The 18,358-nt window shown below is 43.9% G+C and overlaps 1 protein-coding gene across 1 annotated transcript; it reads right to left on the reverse strand.

Annotated features, from left to right (window-relative positions):
* Positions 1 to 3,088: 3,088 nt before the first annotated feature.
* Positions 3,089 to 7,224, reverse strand: HAND2 (heart and neural crest derivatives expressed 2). Its single transcript, XM_070756606.1, has 2 exons — positions 6,425 to 7,224; positions 3,089 to 3,821 (listed from the first exon to the last, which is right to left on the reverse strand). Exons 1-2 carry the CDS (start codon positions 7,016 to 7,018, stop codon positions 3,723 to 3,725), a joined length of 693 nt encoding a protein of 230 aa, XP_070612707.1. The 5' UTR covers positions 7,019 to 7,224; the 3' UTR covers positions 3,089 to 3,722.
* Positions 7,225 to 18,358: the final 11,134 nt, after the last annotated feature.

Consider the following 18,358-nt stretch of genomic DNA (forward strand, 5'->3'; position numbering starts at 1 on the left):
CATTTAGCTTTTAACGTCTAAAACTACATTTTTGTGGGCTCCGGCCTGTCTAGGGCTCTTGCAATTTAGCTCCAGGAATGATTGCTCCTGAGAAAATAGCAACAGCCCCATTACCGAGCAATTAAAAAAGAAGAAGCCCTTCCCTCCGCTTCGTTCTCTAGACACTTCGTCGCTCGCCGTCACTTTTTCCTGGGACCGCCAGCTGACCGCAAGAGACCATTTAAAAACCCAAACTTTAGGGATTTTTTTTTTTTTTTTGCGGCGAAGGAAGGAAAGTTTTCCAGTGACTGCCTGGTACCTTGTATTATTTATGCTCTCGATCCTGAGCTCCTAGGTTTGAAATCTAACCATAGCCTGAAACGAGATTTGAAATCCACTAACGCTTTTACAAGCATATTGCGGTGTTGCCATATGAGAAGGAAATGTTGGTTCTGGTTAGTTTAATCCATAGATATTTTAATCCTATGCTTTTGAATTCTGATTAACGTGTAAGGACACCTTTACGACGATTCCCTCGATAACTGTATCCGAATAAACCTAAACTGGGATGCATCTTGGAAAAGTCCGGACTACGAGCTAGATCCTGTCTTTTTTTCCACTCTGTTTTCACTTCATCGTTCCCAGCGTTGCCTGATGGCGTGGGCGCCCGTTCACTTCCAGACAGACGGATGACAAACCCATAGTAGAGTTCACCCAAAAGACCGCAATATTTTATTATTTCTCTGAGTCCTTGGAAATAACGTCTTCCAAATTGTCCTTCGCGCTTTGTCTGAGCTGCCAACACTGGCGTGAGAAGGCGACTGGCTTCCTCAAGCAACTTCTACAAATTAACCAGACGTAAATTAGAGTTCTCCCTACTGTCTGAGAATTAGGGCGATTTAGGTGGAAGCAACACCGTTCTTCCCTTAAAGTGGAAAATATTTTAAAAGCAGAGTACCGACGGGTCCAGAATTCGGGGCAATGCCTCTCTTTTAAAAAGTCTAGTGTGAAGAATCGTGTTTATAGATTGATGAAATAATCGTATATTGATTACAGGCGATTGTGTCGGGAGACTAGAAGTACTCCAGGCGGGGAAGGGCTGGCCCGAAAACTTTGATGATCTCAAAATTAACGCCCAGGACAAACCCTGGACAGAAAGCGGAGGCACGGTGGGATCCAGCTTCAGCTTCAGTAGCAGTGATTTTATTTTATTTTTTTTATTTTTAAAGGAGATTTTCTTTCCTTTCTTTTCTCTCTCTCTCTTTTTTAAAGGAGAAGGGCGTTTTCTCGAAAGCAAGTGCACCGGCCAGTCCAAGGAGTCTGACCCCAGTGCTAGAAGAGGGCACATCATTCTGGCCGGTTGTTCTAACCTCCCAACCTTCCTGTAGTCAGCGAGGCCTGGCCAACGGGGCAAAATAACTGCCATTGAAAAAGGAGAGGAGCCAGCAGCGATCGAGGATATTGGAAAATGTCTTGGTAACTTTACTATAACCGACACATATCCCTTTGGATCTGAAGCAATGCCAACGTGCAGAGGAGGTTCCAGTGCTCGTTAGGTGGTACAGATTTTAAAAAAAGGAACAAGAGAAAATAAAAGTGAAAAGCTTCGGTCACTTAATCCCTAACAAAGAGCGATCAAGGAAAAGACCTTAATCTCTCCCACCCACCCCTTTCCGGGTTTTGCGACCGTTAAATCTTAACAGCCTCAACCAGAAAATTTTATAGCTGTAGTTATTAGGATCGCTGGGTTGCGCGTTTTCTCTGCTTCATGCTCTGATTTGAGTTCCACCTCTTGCCCAAAGAGCCCGGAAAAACAAACACTTCTGCAAAAACGCGATTCCTAACACCCCAACTTCCCAAGGCGTCCTGCCAATTGCCTTTACTGTGTATAGTAAGGACAGGGTTATTTTTAAGGCGCGAGAGGAGGACGTGGCAACTAAGCCCAGCGCCCTTTTTTTCTCCGGGTGGTTCCAAGTGCCACCACCGCCCCGCATCGCAATCCTTCTTCCCTTCTCCTATGCAAACAAGCCAATTCCAATTTTCTTTCTTTCTTTCTTTCTTTCTTTCTTTCTTTCTTTCTTTCTTTTTTTCTTTCTTTCTTTCTTTCTTTCTTTCCTTCCTTCTTTCTTTCTTTCTCTTTTGGCAGAGTTAAAATAAAAAGGCCTTTGGAAAATGTTCGTTTGGGGATATCGCAAATTAAAAGAAAAAGTCACTCACATTTCTTATTGAATGGCTCGCACACATTTTCCAGATGCCTAGATTGTTATGTAATCAGGGCAGCCAAAGCCTCCCGGCGACTTGCCGTCAGAAACCGCTCCCCACGCCGCCTTGCAGGGTGGAAGGCCCACGACAAGGGGCAAAGCCGGCGGGAGGGGGGCACTCCGACTCTGATAAGTGTGAAAGACAGGCCAGATTAGCTTCCGCCTTTGGTTTCCTCCCTCTTTCACAACAATAACAAAAACCTTTCGAAGGCTGCGGTAAATTATTAGCCTATCAGTAAAAATCATAGAACAAAAGTGAGCGGGCTCCATCCCTCTCTTCTTCCTCAGAAAGCAAAGGAAAACTGGGTTCTGCCGTGTACTTTTTTTTCTTAGCGACTCTTATATCAATTAAACGCTAAGCGGCCTTCTCTCTTTTGATCACAAAGGAATGTTCCTTCGAGAAAAACCTGCTCCAAAATTTCAAAATCGTAACAATTGAATAAACATGCCCCGTCCTTGGAAATCCTTTTGGCCTTCCAGTTTCCAAACCTCCCTTCCTTTCCCAAATAAAAGCCTTGTTTTAGAAAAACAACCAGACACCGCAAGTTGTTCTTAAGCATCTTTACTCGGCAGTGAATCTTAAGAGGGTTCGAGGTTATTTTCCCAGCCAATCGCGCACAAGGATGATTTTTATTATATTGCCTCGATAATCGAATTGTTATTTTTAGTTCACTTTAACCAACCTCTTTGATAAAATGTCTAGATATTTTTAAAGGCTTTTGCGGTTGGGTTATAAAGTCTTTCAGGTTATAAAATGTAATTATTTAAACTTTTTTTTTAAAAAAAAAGAGAGCCAAAGAATACTTATAACATTGGGGCTTGCAATATTAATCATTCAAAAGCACGGATTGTAGTTTGCTTAATTTTAATTTTTGCTTTGCTTCCTTTAGGACTGAAGTGCATATTAACGAAGAATTTTTAGACACTATTTTCTTCACTGTGGGATGAGAGGGAGGGGAGAGGAGGGGAGGGGCAACTCTCACAAACCTGAAATCCTACCTCGAGTAAGGGGGGGAGAAACGGGGGGGGGGGGGGAAAGCAACTGGCTTACAGTTATCATTCACAATAATTCAAAATAGAGCAGGTATTAAAGGTATACATTTCATATTACACACGAATGCCTTCATTTTGGATTTTTTTTCCTTTTTATCCCCTGGGTTTTATACAAACAAAGCAACATAACATTCATCGCGATAGAAGGGGGGAAACCACCCTCTGGAGATCGTGTTTCAGTGTTCTCCTTACCACGCTGGAGTTTTGCTCTTAGTTTATTTTATTGAACTATGGAATGCTTTTCTTCCAAGGATCCACTTTTTTTTCTTTTTAAAGGAGAAAGGCTAGAGGAGGGAAATTGCACATAAATAAACCGCATGATTCCAAAACAAGGGCAAGAAGGGAGAAAAAGTCCTCAGCTCAGCAACCTTGCTTGGAAGATCCAGAGTCCCAGAAAGGACAAGTTCTCCAAACGCTTCACACTCGCCTTCACTGCTTCAGCTCCAGAGCCCAAACGTGCTGGGGCCAGCCAGTCCTTCCCTTGGTTTTCTTGTCGCTGCTGCTCACTGTGCTTTTCAAGATCTCGCTCTGTTTGAGAAAAAGGGGTGAAGGAGAGAGATAAAGCCTTTATCCTTCCTCTTGTTTCTGGATCACCACCTCCCACCCACACCCCTTTGGGGAAGTTCTGCAGGACTGGTGGTCAGATATGGCCACAGAACAGAAAACCTGAAAATGAGATTCAGTGTTTTCTTTTGCAAATCAAAGTTGCAATGGTAGGTAATATTTACACATTGAAAGCAAGCACAGTTCATTTCAACTTCTTTGTAGATGCGTGGGTGGCTTTGCTCTCCTTCTGAACTTAGGGGATACCCATTCAGCTTTTGGTCTTCCAGAACGGTCCCGAGCACAAATCAAAACAAAACACTGCAATCCAGATTTTAACAATTGTGTCAGAACTTCCTGGGTGAATCATGAACATACATGCCTACTTAAAATATATTTAACTCCCGAATTTTAAAAAAATGCTTCTAATGATCCTGGGGTCGTTTTAATTGCAAACGTGTGGTCAAATGGTCTGCCATTACACTTGCGACTGTACTGATAGGAAATGCACAGACTGGGCCTCTTAATAAACTTGCTATAACACGGAAATGCACAGTAAGCCTCTTAATAAACTTTCTATAACATGGACACCCACAGTTCCCAGTCCCCAAATTCATCATTTTGCTGCTTGACTGTATAGTGTCTGCACCATATCTGCAAGAAAATTGATGTCTGATTCACACGTGCTAAAGGTCAGCTTAAGATTGTTAAATGGGTTACATCAAATATTGAAACAATTTTAATTTAAAGATAGAGGTTCCCCCCACCCCAGCATAGCAGATCCGGGCACAAGTATTTCCTTCATAATCCAGCCTATGCCAGTTAAAGGGCAAATACTAAACTGCCAGATTATTTTTTTAAATTCTAACTATAGTGCTACAAGAAGATTTGACACTGTTCAGAAAAGTTCTAGCCTTTAAAATTAAACCACTTTCCATATATTTATGTCCAACATTGGATACATATTTTATATAGTGATACTTCAATCAAAATGCCATTAATTTTTCAAGTGAATTTTTTTCTAGTGAATGTGGATTTTGAGGCCCCAATTCACTGAATGCTCCAGCTGCTATAACATTCATATATGCACATATTTCATCAATTTCAGTGGGTTAAGCATGCATGTTTGAAATGAAATTCCAATTTGGAATTTATTCATTTCTTTATCTTGCCCCTTTCCCAAACTACAAATTAAAATGACCGGCAGGCTTGTTTGTAACCTTAATTCTTCTAGTCTGCTCAGCGATGCATCTTTTACCTTTCATGCCCTAAAGCCTGACACTTATTTCTATAATAGCATCCCAAAATAGGAAAGAAAATAATCAGAGATTGTCAATTAATCACACAGGAAACCTGCTTACACAGTCAAGCTCTTTCTGCTGCTTTTAGCTTGCAAGAAATCAAGAAACATGGTAACTAATTATTGATAGAAGATGAAGAGCTTCTAATAAGCCATTTAAGCTGTAGCTGGTTTAAAATAAAGTTGTATTCCTTATTTATTTATTTGTTTGTTTGTTTGATTTGAATGTCGCCCCTCTCCGAAGACTTATATTCCTTTCCTTAGACACTTATAAATTTTAGGGTAGAACTCTGGCCTTCTTGTGCCTCAATTAACAATTTAACGTCAAAATGTGGATTGTGATGAGAAAATAGTAACTGGAGCATTGGAAACTGATGGTTTCATCCTCAAATTGAAATTAGGATGTTTTCCAACCCACATCTGAACAAAAACAAAACATTTGGATTTAAACTGGAATGGAAACTTTTCCAACATTGAAACTAAAGCAAGAAGAATTAGAAAAATAGTTTTCCCTCCTAAGGCCAATGATTTTGGTAGATCCCTCTGCATACTATTGCTGAGAACATTCCAAAGGATTTCATTCAGGGTCAAATCTATAAAGATGTTGGCTCCCAAGACGGTTTCTACAAATTCCTAGTGGATTCCTTTAGCCAAGTTGTGAATTATTATATATGAATAAATATATAACTATATCGAGGACAATTTCCTATCGGTTACAGGAATGCAATTCACACATGAGGTGGGTATGTTCTCCTATTTAACGGACTCTGAACTCCAGAAAGTATTATATAAAATTTGAAACACAAATTACTTCAAATTGAGAATATTTTATTTGGAAATCAACCCCAAATCATTGTCTCAGCCAGCCTTGACCCGGGTCAAATCCTTCCCTACTCATTTTGGCTTGGCTTGGGGTCGGGAACACCAGGCTATTGTTTCTCTGGGCAGAGCCCTCTATCTAACAAGCCACTCCGCCCCATTCCAAACGCCCTGGAGGACCCTTCCTCCTGGATCCACCCTGGACACCTAAGAAAGGCTTGTGTTGCATTACCCAAACTCACTATCTTCCCCCACTCGCTCTCCCCGGGCTGGTCCCTACATTTCAATCGATTAAGGGCGGACTTCGCCGAATGTGGCTAGGAAGCGCGGCCCGCTCCGCTTGTGAGCAACGTCCGAAGAGAGCAAGAGGGCCGGCCTAAAGCCGAGAGGGTTCGGTGGGCTGGGGGACCCCTGGGCGTTTTGCCTTCCCCGCTCCGTTCCCTCCCGGGCCCCGCGGGGAGGCACTGACCAGCTCCTTCTTCCTCTTGTCCTCCTTGAGGTCGGTCTTCTTGATCTCCGCCTTGAAGGCCTCGGCCTCGCCGTTGGCGTCGTCCTTGGCCAAGAGGTCCATGAGGTAGGCGATGTAGCTAGTGGCCAACCGTAGCGTCTTGATCTTGGAGAGCTTGGTGTCGGCCGGGACGTTGGGGATGCACTCGCGGAGCTCGGCGAAGGCGCTGTTGATGCTCTGAGTCCTGCGCCGCTCCTTGCGGTTGGCCGTGCCGCGCCGCTTGACCGGCCGGGGGCCGCCCCCCAAGCTCGGCGGCCCGCCGCCACTCCCGGGGGGAGCCACGCCGCCCAGGTAGTGTTGGGGATGCTCCAGGCCCGGCGCTCCGTTGGCGTACTCGGGACTGTAGGAGAGCGCCATGCTGTAGTCGGGCGGGGACATCTCCGAAGGGTGGCTGCTGATCAGCCAGCCGTGGAAGTAGGGGTTTTCCTCGTGGCTGCAGCGGCTGGCGGCGGCGGCGGCGGCGGCGGCGGCGGCTGCAGCGGCGGCGGCAGCGGCGAAGGGGTAGCCGTCATGGTGGACCACCGAGTGGTGGGGGAAGCCACCGACCAAACTCATCGCCGCCGGCCTTCCCCGGCCGGCCGCCACCCCGGGTCCGCTCTCCTGGATCTCCGCTCGCGTGAAGACCCCTCCCCGCCTTAACACCGGCTCGTCGCCATCAGGCAGGCGCTGCCGAGTCCCCCGGGCGCCGAGAGGGCAGGATCAGTCCCCACCGCCGCACTCATACGGGGCGGGAGGCGGGGGGGGGGTTTCTTAACCTTGGAAACTGCAGGAAAGGTAAGGAAAGCAGTCTCCCCACCCTTCCCCGAATAGTTGAGCTGGCGTCCCTTAGAGTCTTCCGAGTAGTTCTTGATCAAAATAGCCAGAAAGCGGGTGGTTAAAGGGCTTTATCCTTACACCTGCCTCCCCCCTTTAACTTCTACACGTCCCCCACCCTTCTTCCTCTGCCCTGCTCCCCAGGCCCGCTGCCTGGACGGGAATCGCGTCTCCTTCGATTCAAGTCTGAGCAGCAGTCTCCTCCTCTCGCGTTTCTAGTTCTTCTTACTCAGCTCCCAAGAATACAAAAACCCAGCCAGTCCGTTTTCGGAGGGGGGGGGAGGAGGGGAAATCCGACGGCCTTCCTGCTCCGATGTGGAGCCCGCTGAGAAGAGTGATAAGGACTCTCTGGAGAAAGGGCGACAGAGGGAAAGAAGAAGCAGAGGAGGCAACAGAGCCTAACGCTTGGAGGGCAGAGTCGGAGCTGTGCAAAGCACTGGTTGGTTTCCCCAACTTGATCTCCATGTACAGCTACATCTTTGGTAGTTCGGGTTAATATATGTCGTCAGAGGCTCTTTAAGCCAATCACTACAGACCGGGGCGGGGCATTTCCCTCTGAGCTGTAAAACGTTTTTTTGATCTTCGCGCTGCTAATTGTTCAGTTTCTCCTTTAGGATTGGCTGCCGTTCCTATCCGTAATATAATTAAAGCAAACCAGGAAAAGTCTCTGCCCACCCGCCAACCCCCTCGGCATTCAGAAATTAATGCAAGTATTTAACAATGCTTTCCCGTAAGTACCTTCGTGCCTGCCCTGTGCTTTGGTGGAAAAATCTTATCTATTAAAATGGATTGAAAATAAAACAAAGCCAAAAAGGCTAACACAGTTCTAGGCTGCATAAACAAAGGGGTAGAATCAAGGTCGCGTGAAGTGTTAACACCACTATATAATGCCTGGGAAAGGCCACACTTGGAACACTGCATTCAGTTTTGGTCACCACGCTGTAAAAAGGATGTTGAGTGCAGAGAAGAGTTAGGGGACTGGCTGGCTAAAACATATGAAGAACGTTTGCAGAAACTGGGTAGTGGGTACGGCTAGTTTAATAAAAAGAAGGAGCAGGTGAGATATGACAGGAGTGTTCCAATATCTCAGGGGCTGCTACAAAAAAGAGGGGGTCAAACTATTCTTCAGAGCACCTGGGGGTAGAACAAGAAGCAATGGGTGGAAATTGTCAAACTAGTCACTAATGCTACATTACTATTACTACTGTTATCAGTTCCTATAACCCATCTCCGAATGCCATCACTCTGCTAAACAAATAATTCCCTCACCACTTTCAAACTACAGTATTCACTAAGGCTGCATTACTATTATGATATAGTTTCTCATCGTTCCTATGAACCCATCTCCTCCCACTTATGACTGTTGGTTGTATCCTTATGATTTATATTAATATTGATTGTTTCTGATTGCTTACTTGTACTCTGACAATCATTAAGTGTTATACCTCATGGTTTTTGACAAATTATCTTTTATGTACACTGAGAGCATATGCACCAAAGACATATTTCTTGTATATCCAATCACATTTGGCCAATAGATAATTCTATTCTATTCTATTCTATTCTATTCCAGAAACGACTTAGAACTAAGGAGAAATTTCCTGACAGTTAGAACATTGATCAGCGGAAAAAGTTGCCTCCAGAAGTTGTGAATGTTCCAACACTGGAAGTTTTTGAGATGATGTTGGATGAAGTGGTGTAGGGTTTCTCGCCAAAGCAGAGGGTTGGACTAGAAGACCTCCAAGGTCCCTTCCAACTCTGCTGTTCTGATCCATTCCACGGAAGATTTTTTACTGTCTCAGTTCAGATGTACTATTATAAAATGGTATTATAATGTTAGCATATCTATATATTGCCAACCAATGAATACAATAGTATTATATGTTTGATATAAAAGTATGCCTATAGTTAAACCTGTTTAAATTATACTAATATTACATTTACAAAGATGAAGGAAGAATATCTGATGCTGAGACAACCCGTTTACATTGTCATTTATTGTCACTTAAATGTAAACCTCTCCAAAAAATAAAGACCCGGAGTATAATGAGAAGGGTTCCTACTATAAGACCATAATATCCTGAAAAATTTATTAATGTCTGTTTTTGCATGCCATCTTATTCCAGCCAATGAGGCCACTAGCTCTGTATAAGATTCCTTTGATATAAAATGATGCCTGCTTGTTCAATGTTATTTATATACAAAAACAAACAAATAAAAATACCCTCTCCTCCAAAAGAAGAGGAAAGCAAAATGGAAATGGGGTGGGTGGGTGGTGGGTGGGTGGGGGAGAAAGGAAAATTAAAGAAGGAATTGTATGCTTTAAAAAGGGGAGAACAGGGTCTAATATTAAGGAAAAAGTCAGTTACAGTATTCCAAATGCTGACTTGAACCATAAATTAATGCCTTTCTCACCTAAAATGATTTCAATCTTAATGCTACAACACCATACTTTTTGTTCGGGTCCGGCATTACCACTTAAAATCATTTAGCCTGGGTAAGTAATCAAATCTTTTCAATAGCACTGTATTCAATAGTACAGCGCTGTATAGAGCGCTGGTGAAACCACATTTGGAATACTGTGTTCAGTTATGGAGATCTCACCTACAAAAAGATATTGATAAAATTGAACGGGTCCAAAGAGGGGCTACAAAAATGGTGGAAGGTCTTAAGCATAAAACTTAGCAGGAAAGACTTCATGAACTCAATCTGTATAGTCTGGAGGACAGAAGGGAATGGGGGGGGGGGGACATGATCGAAACATTTAAATATGTTAAAGGGTTATATAAGGTTCAGGAGGGAATTGTTTTTAATAGGAAAGCGAACACAAGAACAAGGGGGCACAATCTGAGGTTAGTTGGGGGAAAGATCAGAAGCCACGTGAGAAAATAATATTTTACTGAAAGAGGAGTAGATGCTTGGAACAAACTTCCAGCAGACTCGGTTGGTAAATCCACAGTAACTGAACTTAAACATGCCTGGGATAAACATATATCCATCCTAAAATAAAATACAGGAAATAGTATAAGGGCAGACAAGATGGACCATGAAGTCTTTTTCTGACGTCAATCTTCTATGTTTCTATGTATGTGTGTGTATGTGTGTGTTCATGTGTGTGTGTGTGTGTGTGTGTGTGTGTGTGTGTGTACCCTTTATTATTTTAAAAAATAAGTCAAGGCAGTAAACTTACCCAACCCACCTTACTCATATTTTCTCCACAACTACAACTCTGTAGGATGAGTTGTGGTGAGAGAGAATTCACCCAGCCAGCTAAAGCAGTACTTGAACTTTCTGAAGTATGGTAGGTAACAAAGTCCTGATATAAATTAGTATTCATCTGTAATTTTTGTGGATATGAAATATTTAACACGGAGAAACAAGGAAAAATTCATTTCATGCATGCACTAGCAATTTGAGCTTAGGCAACATCTAGCCTTGTCCCTGAGGTAGGATCGATATGTGGGGGAAAGATTTGTACCCCCCACTTTTGGGAAGAATAGTAAGGTTAAAATATTTTAGGACGCAGTCCCAAACACAAAGGGAGCAAGGCAACAAATGATCACATTTATCCTGGAAAACGTTATTTTTTGTTTCTGCTGCTTTGCCCAGAATATTGGCTTAATTCTCTCCTGATCACAATTATAGAACTGTACAAAGAATGAAAGTTTCTTGGTCTCTGTTGCTTCAAGAAAAAATTCCTGAAAGCAAAATTACAGGTAACTTGTGACCTAAAAATGGAAAAGAAGAGAAGGAATACATAAAATAATTGTATAGGTTCTGGTTCATCAGAAAGAATAGGAGGAGGAGGAGGAAGAAGAAGAGGAGGAGGAGGAGGAGGAAACAAACAAAAATCCAGCCAAAACAGAAGGGGTCTTCGCACTCCAACTCTGGATTTTCCATTTTGGGGGCTCTGTTTTATTTCAAGACTACTGCTTGGTCTCACTTCTACCCACTTATCAAGCGGTCACAGCCAAAGGCAGAAGTGAGGAAAAATCTGATGGCAGCAGATTTTAAAGTAGACTGTCGTAGGTCTCATATCTAGTTGTGGGACTTACTTCTGAGAAATCACTCTTAGAGGTCACAAGTAATCTACAAGTTTTCTGCCAGCAAGAGAAGCCTTGCTGTTAATTCGGGTTAGATTAAGACTGATTCTCATTCAGTACATTCAGAATTAAATGAATGGGGTTCAAATTCTGAATCTTATTCACAGAGAATTTTCTGAATAAAGGTGGGGAAAAGTCCCATTTAATTCACTGATTCATTTGAAATTATGGCTAAATCTAACTCCAAGCATTCTGCTGCCACTGATGCCTCCATTGTAATCCATTTGAGAAATCTTTGGCTCAACGGGAGAAAAGCCAGTGTGTGTGTCAGGGCTTTGAGCTTCAATGTACAAAAGGAAGCCCATTTATTTCTACTAAAATCCCAAAAGAGCAGCAGATTCTTCCAAGACCATATAGGTGAAGGTTAGGACTGAGACTGAAATAAGGGGAGGAAAGGATGCATAAACTTTACACTATAGCTGTCATTATCTCCTTTGTCCAAACAAGACAACCTGAAACGAATGTCTTTTTACACATGTGAATGCAGGGGATTTTTCATGTAGAAATGGAAAGTTTAATGAAAATAAATAACCCTCTATGGCAGCAAATGGGCAAATGCTAAATATGCCCCATGTAAAGACGGTTAATGGCACCCATAATTTGGCCTGCAACGCGCCTCTGTTTAAATTTAAAATCCTCTGGTGGCCCGGTATTAAGTCTCATTAAGGAGGGAAAGGGACGGTGGCCGCAATCCTAATTATTTACAGGCACCTGAGGACTTTGCCCTGGTTTCTGAGGGAGCCTCAATATGGCAGATGAGCGTCAGGAGAGCAGTAAATGCAAGGAAGCCATTTGGAGCCGCCACCGGCAATTCGGTTAAATCCAAGCATTTGGCTTGATCCCGATTTTCCGGTTGAGGCATTAAGTCAATTTACACCCAGATCCTAGCATAGTTCCTTGGAAGCAGAGCGGCCACAGGAGCGTTTACCCGCTGCGAATGTGTGCAGCCCGCTGCATTTAAGGGAAGGGCGACGGGGTTTCTTGCCACAACACCAGATCAGGTTGTGGAGGAAAAGCCGGGATCCGTTTCCTTTTTAAATTAAACGCCTTCATTTTAGGATTTACATCACTAGTCGCTAAGCTTCGGAATGGCTTCCCTGGTGCGAAAGGCATAAAGCAAAGCCATTGGTTTCCATAACATTGCGTTTAATCGGACGACACTAATCAACCTGCTATTAACGCAGCAATGCGGGTTACAGGGACTTGCTTTTCTTCCACTTCTTCGATTCCCAGCTTCGGGTCTGCGACTCTAGAGACATTTCTCCGGCAAAGTCCTGCGGCTGCTTCTTCGGAGTTTTTGAGAAAAAGTGCCGGCCAAAACAACGGAGCCAAGAGCTCCCGGAACCCCTCTGAGAGAGGAGAGGAAAAGCGGAGCGGAAAAGGAAAAAAAACCCTCGCACTCGTCTGACACAGACCCAGCGAGCGGCCCTTTCCTCGCCTCCGAGCGAGGTGGCCGCTTGGTCTGAATCCTTCGGCTTTCCAGAGTGGCCTGGCGCTCTATTTGCAGGGCAGTTCGGCCTTCACTTCCTCCCGTCGTCCTGAGCTTTCCTTACTTTTCCATTAAGAACCACCTAGGCAAATTCATTCCTTATTAAACCAAGAAGTACTTGAAAGATCCACAGAAGTCAATAAAAGCGTACGTCCCGTTTGAATGTAATATGTAGGATTAGAAGAAATAGCATGCGGTGGTGGTGGTGGGGGGGAGGTTATCCTCTGTTTTAAATGGTTGTTTTGGGCTCCGTCCTTGCTCCTATAAATTAATGTGTGTGTGTATGTGTGTGTTTTACAAAGTCAAAAGAGACAGATGCTCTCTTTCACTTGTTTAGTACATTGGCATCAATTTAAGACAACTGACGTCCCGCGCAAGCCAGGCACTTTCTTCCAGGTGTATATTGGTTACGTTCGGGGAGCGGAGCAAGAGCTTCCGCAGAGAGGCTGCTTTGTAGCCGAATTCGGAAACTATTGGGTTTAAGGCGCTTATATATTTCTTTTCCTGAGTTTGAGTTTGCGTTAGAGGGTTGGGCAGATTGCAATCTGGGAGCGCGAAGGGAGCTGGGCAACCCGGGATATTTCGAAGGAATGGAGGTAGATTTACGGAGGGCTCATTTCAATCTCTTCCCTTAGCTGCGGCCGCTGGAGATCAGAGATCAAGCGGGGATCTTCGGTTCTGGGTGCCGCCGGGGCAGATGCTCGGTGGTGCTGTTGGATGACCCGGACGCAAGACGCGTGGAACCGGCGGAATAGCGACGTCTGAACGAGCATCCCGGCCGCTAATCTCTCCCACGTGCAGATGGTTCGCCTTGGTTTCCACTTTTCTTGTATCTGTTCTTTTCCTTTCTTTCTTTCCTCTCCTTTCCTTTCCATCCTTGCCTATGTTGGACAAAATATGTTCTCTTTTAGTTTCCTCCCTCCGTCCCTAAAATGCACATGTATAAGGGAGCAAGGAAGAAAAAACTGTAAGCTTTGGCAAAACTCGCTTCCCACTCTCTTCTTTGGCCATGCAAATAAAAGAAATCAAAAGAGCTATTAAAAGGCCACAGGTCATAGACATGAAGTTTCTCTGGCAGTGCTTCCCTGCGAGCTTTCTTCCGTTCTTCCTTCTTAGGTCCCGTTAAAAGGGGAGGAAGGGACGGGATCATTTAAATGCCCATTGTTTACAAGCGGTAAAGCTCAAGAGAGGAAAAGGGTTATTGTAGTTGGGATTTGGAGAGGGAATACAGGCTAGTATTCCTCTACTCCATCCTCGCCCCTAATTCTACAATGTTCTTCTACAGATTTTGGGGTGTTTTAAAGGGAAGACTCACTCCAGCCTTCGAGGATCGGTGCTATTTCTTCATAGTTTCCCTTTTTTTTGCCCCTTAATCATCACATGGCCCACTCCTCTCAGGAACGTCTCAGCCATAATACAATGATGAATGAATGCGACTTATTCTTAGGGACGCTCAAGTCGACAGCTGCTGGGTATAATAAACCTTGGTTGTTTGGATTCTCACCGCAAGCAGAGAAATGGCTGGGGAAGGAATGACCGTCCACTACTCAGACAGAAAGGAGCCTGGCTCTGCAATTTCCCCCCATCTGTGGTCCGGATTCTGGAAATTGCCCGCGAAGCCTTTGGCCCAAGGGAAACAGTTGCCCGGGAGAATAACAAAAGCATCTCACTCCCTTCCCTTCCCCTCCCTTCTCCAGCACCGCAGGGCAAGCGCAGCGCTTTCTACCGATTCTGGTTTTGGGGCCCACAAATCTAAGCAAGTCTATTCAGGCCAGCGGGCTTTCCCTTTAAATCTACGGCTTTTCGGGTTAGATTGCATGCCCCGTGCTAAATCCGATAGGTTTATTTAGCAATAGGTCCCAATTAAAACGCACATACATACGTCTCTTTAAAGCAGGATACTAAACTAATGCAATTAATGTGAATTTATAAAGTGATACCCAAGAATGTCTTGGAAATAAAAACATTCTTTTGTCTCTCCTACACTTTATTTTTTTTATCCGTCTGCCAACATGATTTATTTTTTGACGCAATTTTGACTCATCCTTGCATTGGGTGAGTCAAAATGGATGAGAAGGAAAGCGTTTTCTGTCTCTTCATCCTCCCCCATTTCCATTATTTTGTGTATTATTTCCAGATTTCAATAATCTATATTGGTATTTCATCAAATGAATCTGACATTGCCTCCTTCCTTCAAGATATTATTTCTGCATAACAATTCCTCTGGTGTTTGAGGAATGCAAGTCTTTGCTATTGTGTCTAGTGTTTATAACTTATGTAGGTATGTTTCCTCTTTTAGATTTATTTCACTGATTTCAAAAACAACGTTTGCAGGAATTCCATCTAAATGAGTTCAGGTTTACTTAGGTTTATGGAATGGGGGGGGGGGGGAACCGGTGCCGTTCCCAATTGCTGGGTGCTTGGGAGCATCAGACTCAGGTTGGTGGGTTCTTTGTGCGGTTCCTTAAATGTCTTATGGAGCCACCCAGCGAAAAGCTGCCCTGAAATATGATCTATTAATTCAGTGGGCTTCAACTCCCAGAAAATTGGGGTTTCGGAGATGGGATTACAGTTTAACACGTTTATGCTTGAAGAACTCAGATCTTCTTTCATGCAACCATCCATTCAATTTCCTACCTCCTTCCGATTATTGATTTATGAAGAAATCGGGGAGCCTTGAGATAGTTGACATCTGGTAGGTTGCATTCACCTGATCACTATCTCCCATTGAGACCCCCCCCCAACATTTCAGTTACATATTCAGGAGAAAAAAAGGGTGTATGTGATTGGGCGAGCAGGACAGTACATTCACCCGCACTATCGAGGAACCGTAGCTCTTCTCGACTTTTGTTTCATCAATTTTACAACTTAAGATATGCGAGATTTCCTGCCCGCCCCACATTCAATAATTGAAATCAAGGGGTTTTTGCTGTCCAGTTGATACCACACAATTTGAGAGTTCCCTACTATGCTATCCCAATGCGCATCTACTCTGACCTACATTACATAAAATTCAGAGAGCATTTTATTCCAAGTATAGGTTGTACCCCAGGAAGATGGGGTGAATTATTATTTATATTTTTTCTTTTTCCTTGCTCATCATCATTTGTAAAAAATTAACATTATCTATTTATTTAAAAAAAATTATATTTATTATTTTAATACTGTATAATTATCACGACATTGTATAGTGTCCACAGATTCCTGTATTTTATAATATTTTAGAATGTTAATTTTAGTTTTTTTTTAAAAGCACAAAATAAATACGCTTTAGTGATTTATTATTGTTTAAATAAATAAGATTTAGATTTTAAAAACCCTACAGTTCTTTATTTGCAAGAAACACCTTTCTGGATTTCTAAGCAATTTTACAGGCAATTGAATCGATTACTTTTAAACAACTATGTAAATTAGGGCAAAGCCATATTAATTTAAACGTATGAGAATTACTTTTTATGTGGGTCTAGGGATAATTCCCACAACCAAGGAAACTGCATGTCGGAAGGGAAATTTCAATTGGATAAAATCTACCCTTTTCTAGGATAGGGAACCAGTTTATATATTTCAGGGTAACCCAGCTTAAACTTTCATTTATTTTATTGTATTAAAATCCCTGTCCACTAACGGAATACTGTGAAATGCCTTCCTAGCTGTTCAGTCTTGTCTGGGCTGAATGCTGAGCTTCACGTTGATACCAAATCGCCATTGGTAAATATAATCCTATTTTGCTTTTTTTTCCTCGTTCAAGGGAATGACAGCAGCAATACTAATTCTCATCATTTCCTTCCAATAAGCATCCTCGTTGGGGATAATGGAAATTGTAGTCAGAGGACTGCCCTCGTTGGAAGGAGGAAATCTCATCGTTTCTCTGTCCAAAACGGAGCTGCTGTTGGAAAAATAAAGGTGACAGGCTGACGACTTGGGCTTCAACTCCACAGCTCTCGCAAGTGGCTTCTCCGCACTTTTGCACAAGCACCTCCAAAGATCCCTGGGATTCAGTGGACCCCTCCCTTCCTCTAGCCCTCTTTAAGACCTGGCGCGTCTTCTCTGTCAGCTTAACTCACACGTGGGATCCCCGCGTCCTTCTGCAGCCTGAATCTAGGGCCATGGTGCGGTGAATGCGTTGTCGCGGCAGGGAAAGATTTAAGCTTCAGTTTGCCTAATGGAAGGAAATGGTGTGGCCCAGGAAAGAGTCCCCTGAGCTGAATAAAGAGCGAGTTGATGTGGCGTGGTAGCATCGCCTAAACGCGTCGTTTTTAGCAGAAGTCCTTCCAACTCATGGAAGCCCTGCTAAATACGAAATGGGAAGCGTCCTGCCTTTATCTGGCCTTGGCAACGGTTGGTTTGTATTTAGCTGTGGGAGCGGGGAGATCATCCGTTCCGAACCGAATCGCTTTAGAAGGAAAACGAAGTTCCGACTGTCTTTATATTCTTGCAAAGGTAAGCTTTCCTGCGACCGAGAATGCCTTGCGGTCGTGGCCGCTTCTCCAGTCAGCTCCCAGAGTGGGAGTCCCGCGAGAAAAGCAGAAAGCCGCCATCCAGAAGGTGCTCTTGGCTTCGGTCCTCCGTGTCCTGAAAAAGGGGTGGGGATCGCGACGGCGGAGGTGAGAAATGCTGTGAATAGCAAAACGGTGATACACACACACACACATATATATAGGCGGCGCGGGGGCTCTGGTAGCACTCAAGTAACTTTGGAGAAGCGCCAAAGCCAGAGCACGAGCCTTTCTAGCAAATACCGTTAAGTCTTTCTGCTGATGGTGGTGGTGCGAGTTCAAAGGCGCCGAATTCTACTCTACAGTTTCGACTCTTGTTTTGTAACATCAGAACACTTCAAGTGGTCAGGCGTCAGTTCCGTGACCTTTGGATTCAGGTAATCGTTTAGAAACCCAAAGAAACCAGGCCTGTTGCTCAACGGCCTTTCCTTTCGCCCCCCTTTTTTGAGTCGCCAAAATCAAAGCAGCGCCTTTCAAGAATCTTTCCTTCTGTTCTCCAAGTGCGTAATTGGGAATACCCTTCGCGGCTTAGCGCTGATCCAGTCTTCTCCGGTCATCGCAGTAGATGTGAGGCTTTCAAACAGAACCGGACACAGTTCCGTTGGAGCTCAGCAGCAAGAAATCGTTCGCCGCCGCCGCCCCCGTTCCCCTTCTTGCCATCTCCACTGACAAAAGCAACCTCCCTTCGAATTTGCTAGAGTCGTGCAAACTCCACGTTCACACGCACACTTCTAGAGAGGTGTCGGTTTGCTTAAATCTCTCCCCCTCCCCCCGCGACTCGGTATCTCAGTGTAATTGATCTGGCTGAGTGAGACTGTCGCGGTAATTTGGCTACACCAAGTCTCCAGATAATGACATATAATCAGACTCAGGGTCACTTGGTAATTCTCTCATGACAAACTCCTTCTGCGTTTCTGTGATCTCCTTTCAAACTAAATTTCACACAAACAAATAAAGCAAGACAGGGTAAATTCTTAAAACACCCCCACAAGGC

Source organism: Erythrolamprus reginae, chromosome 7 (genome assembly GCF_031021105.1).
Source record: "Erythrolamprus reginae isolate rEryReg1 chromosome 7, rEryReg1.hap1, whole genome shotgun sequence".
Taxonomy (NCBI): domain Eukaryota; kingdom Metazoa; phylum Chordata; class Lepidosauria; order Squamata; family Dipsadidae; genus Erythrolamprus; species Erythrolamprus reginae.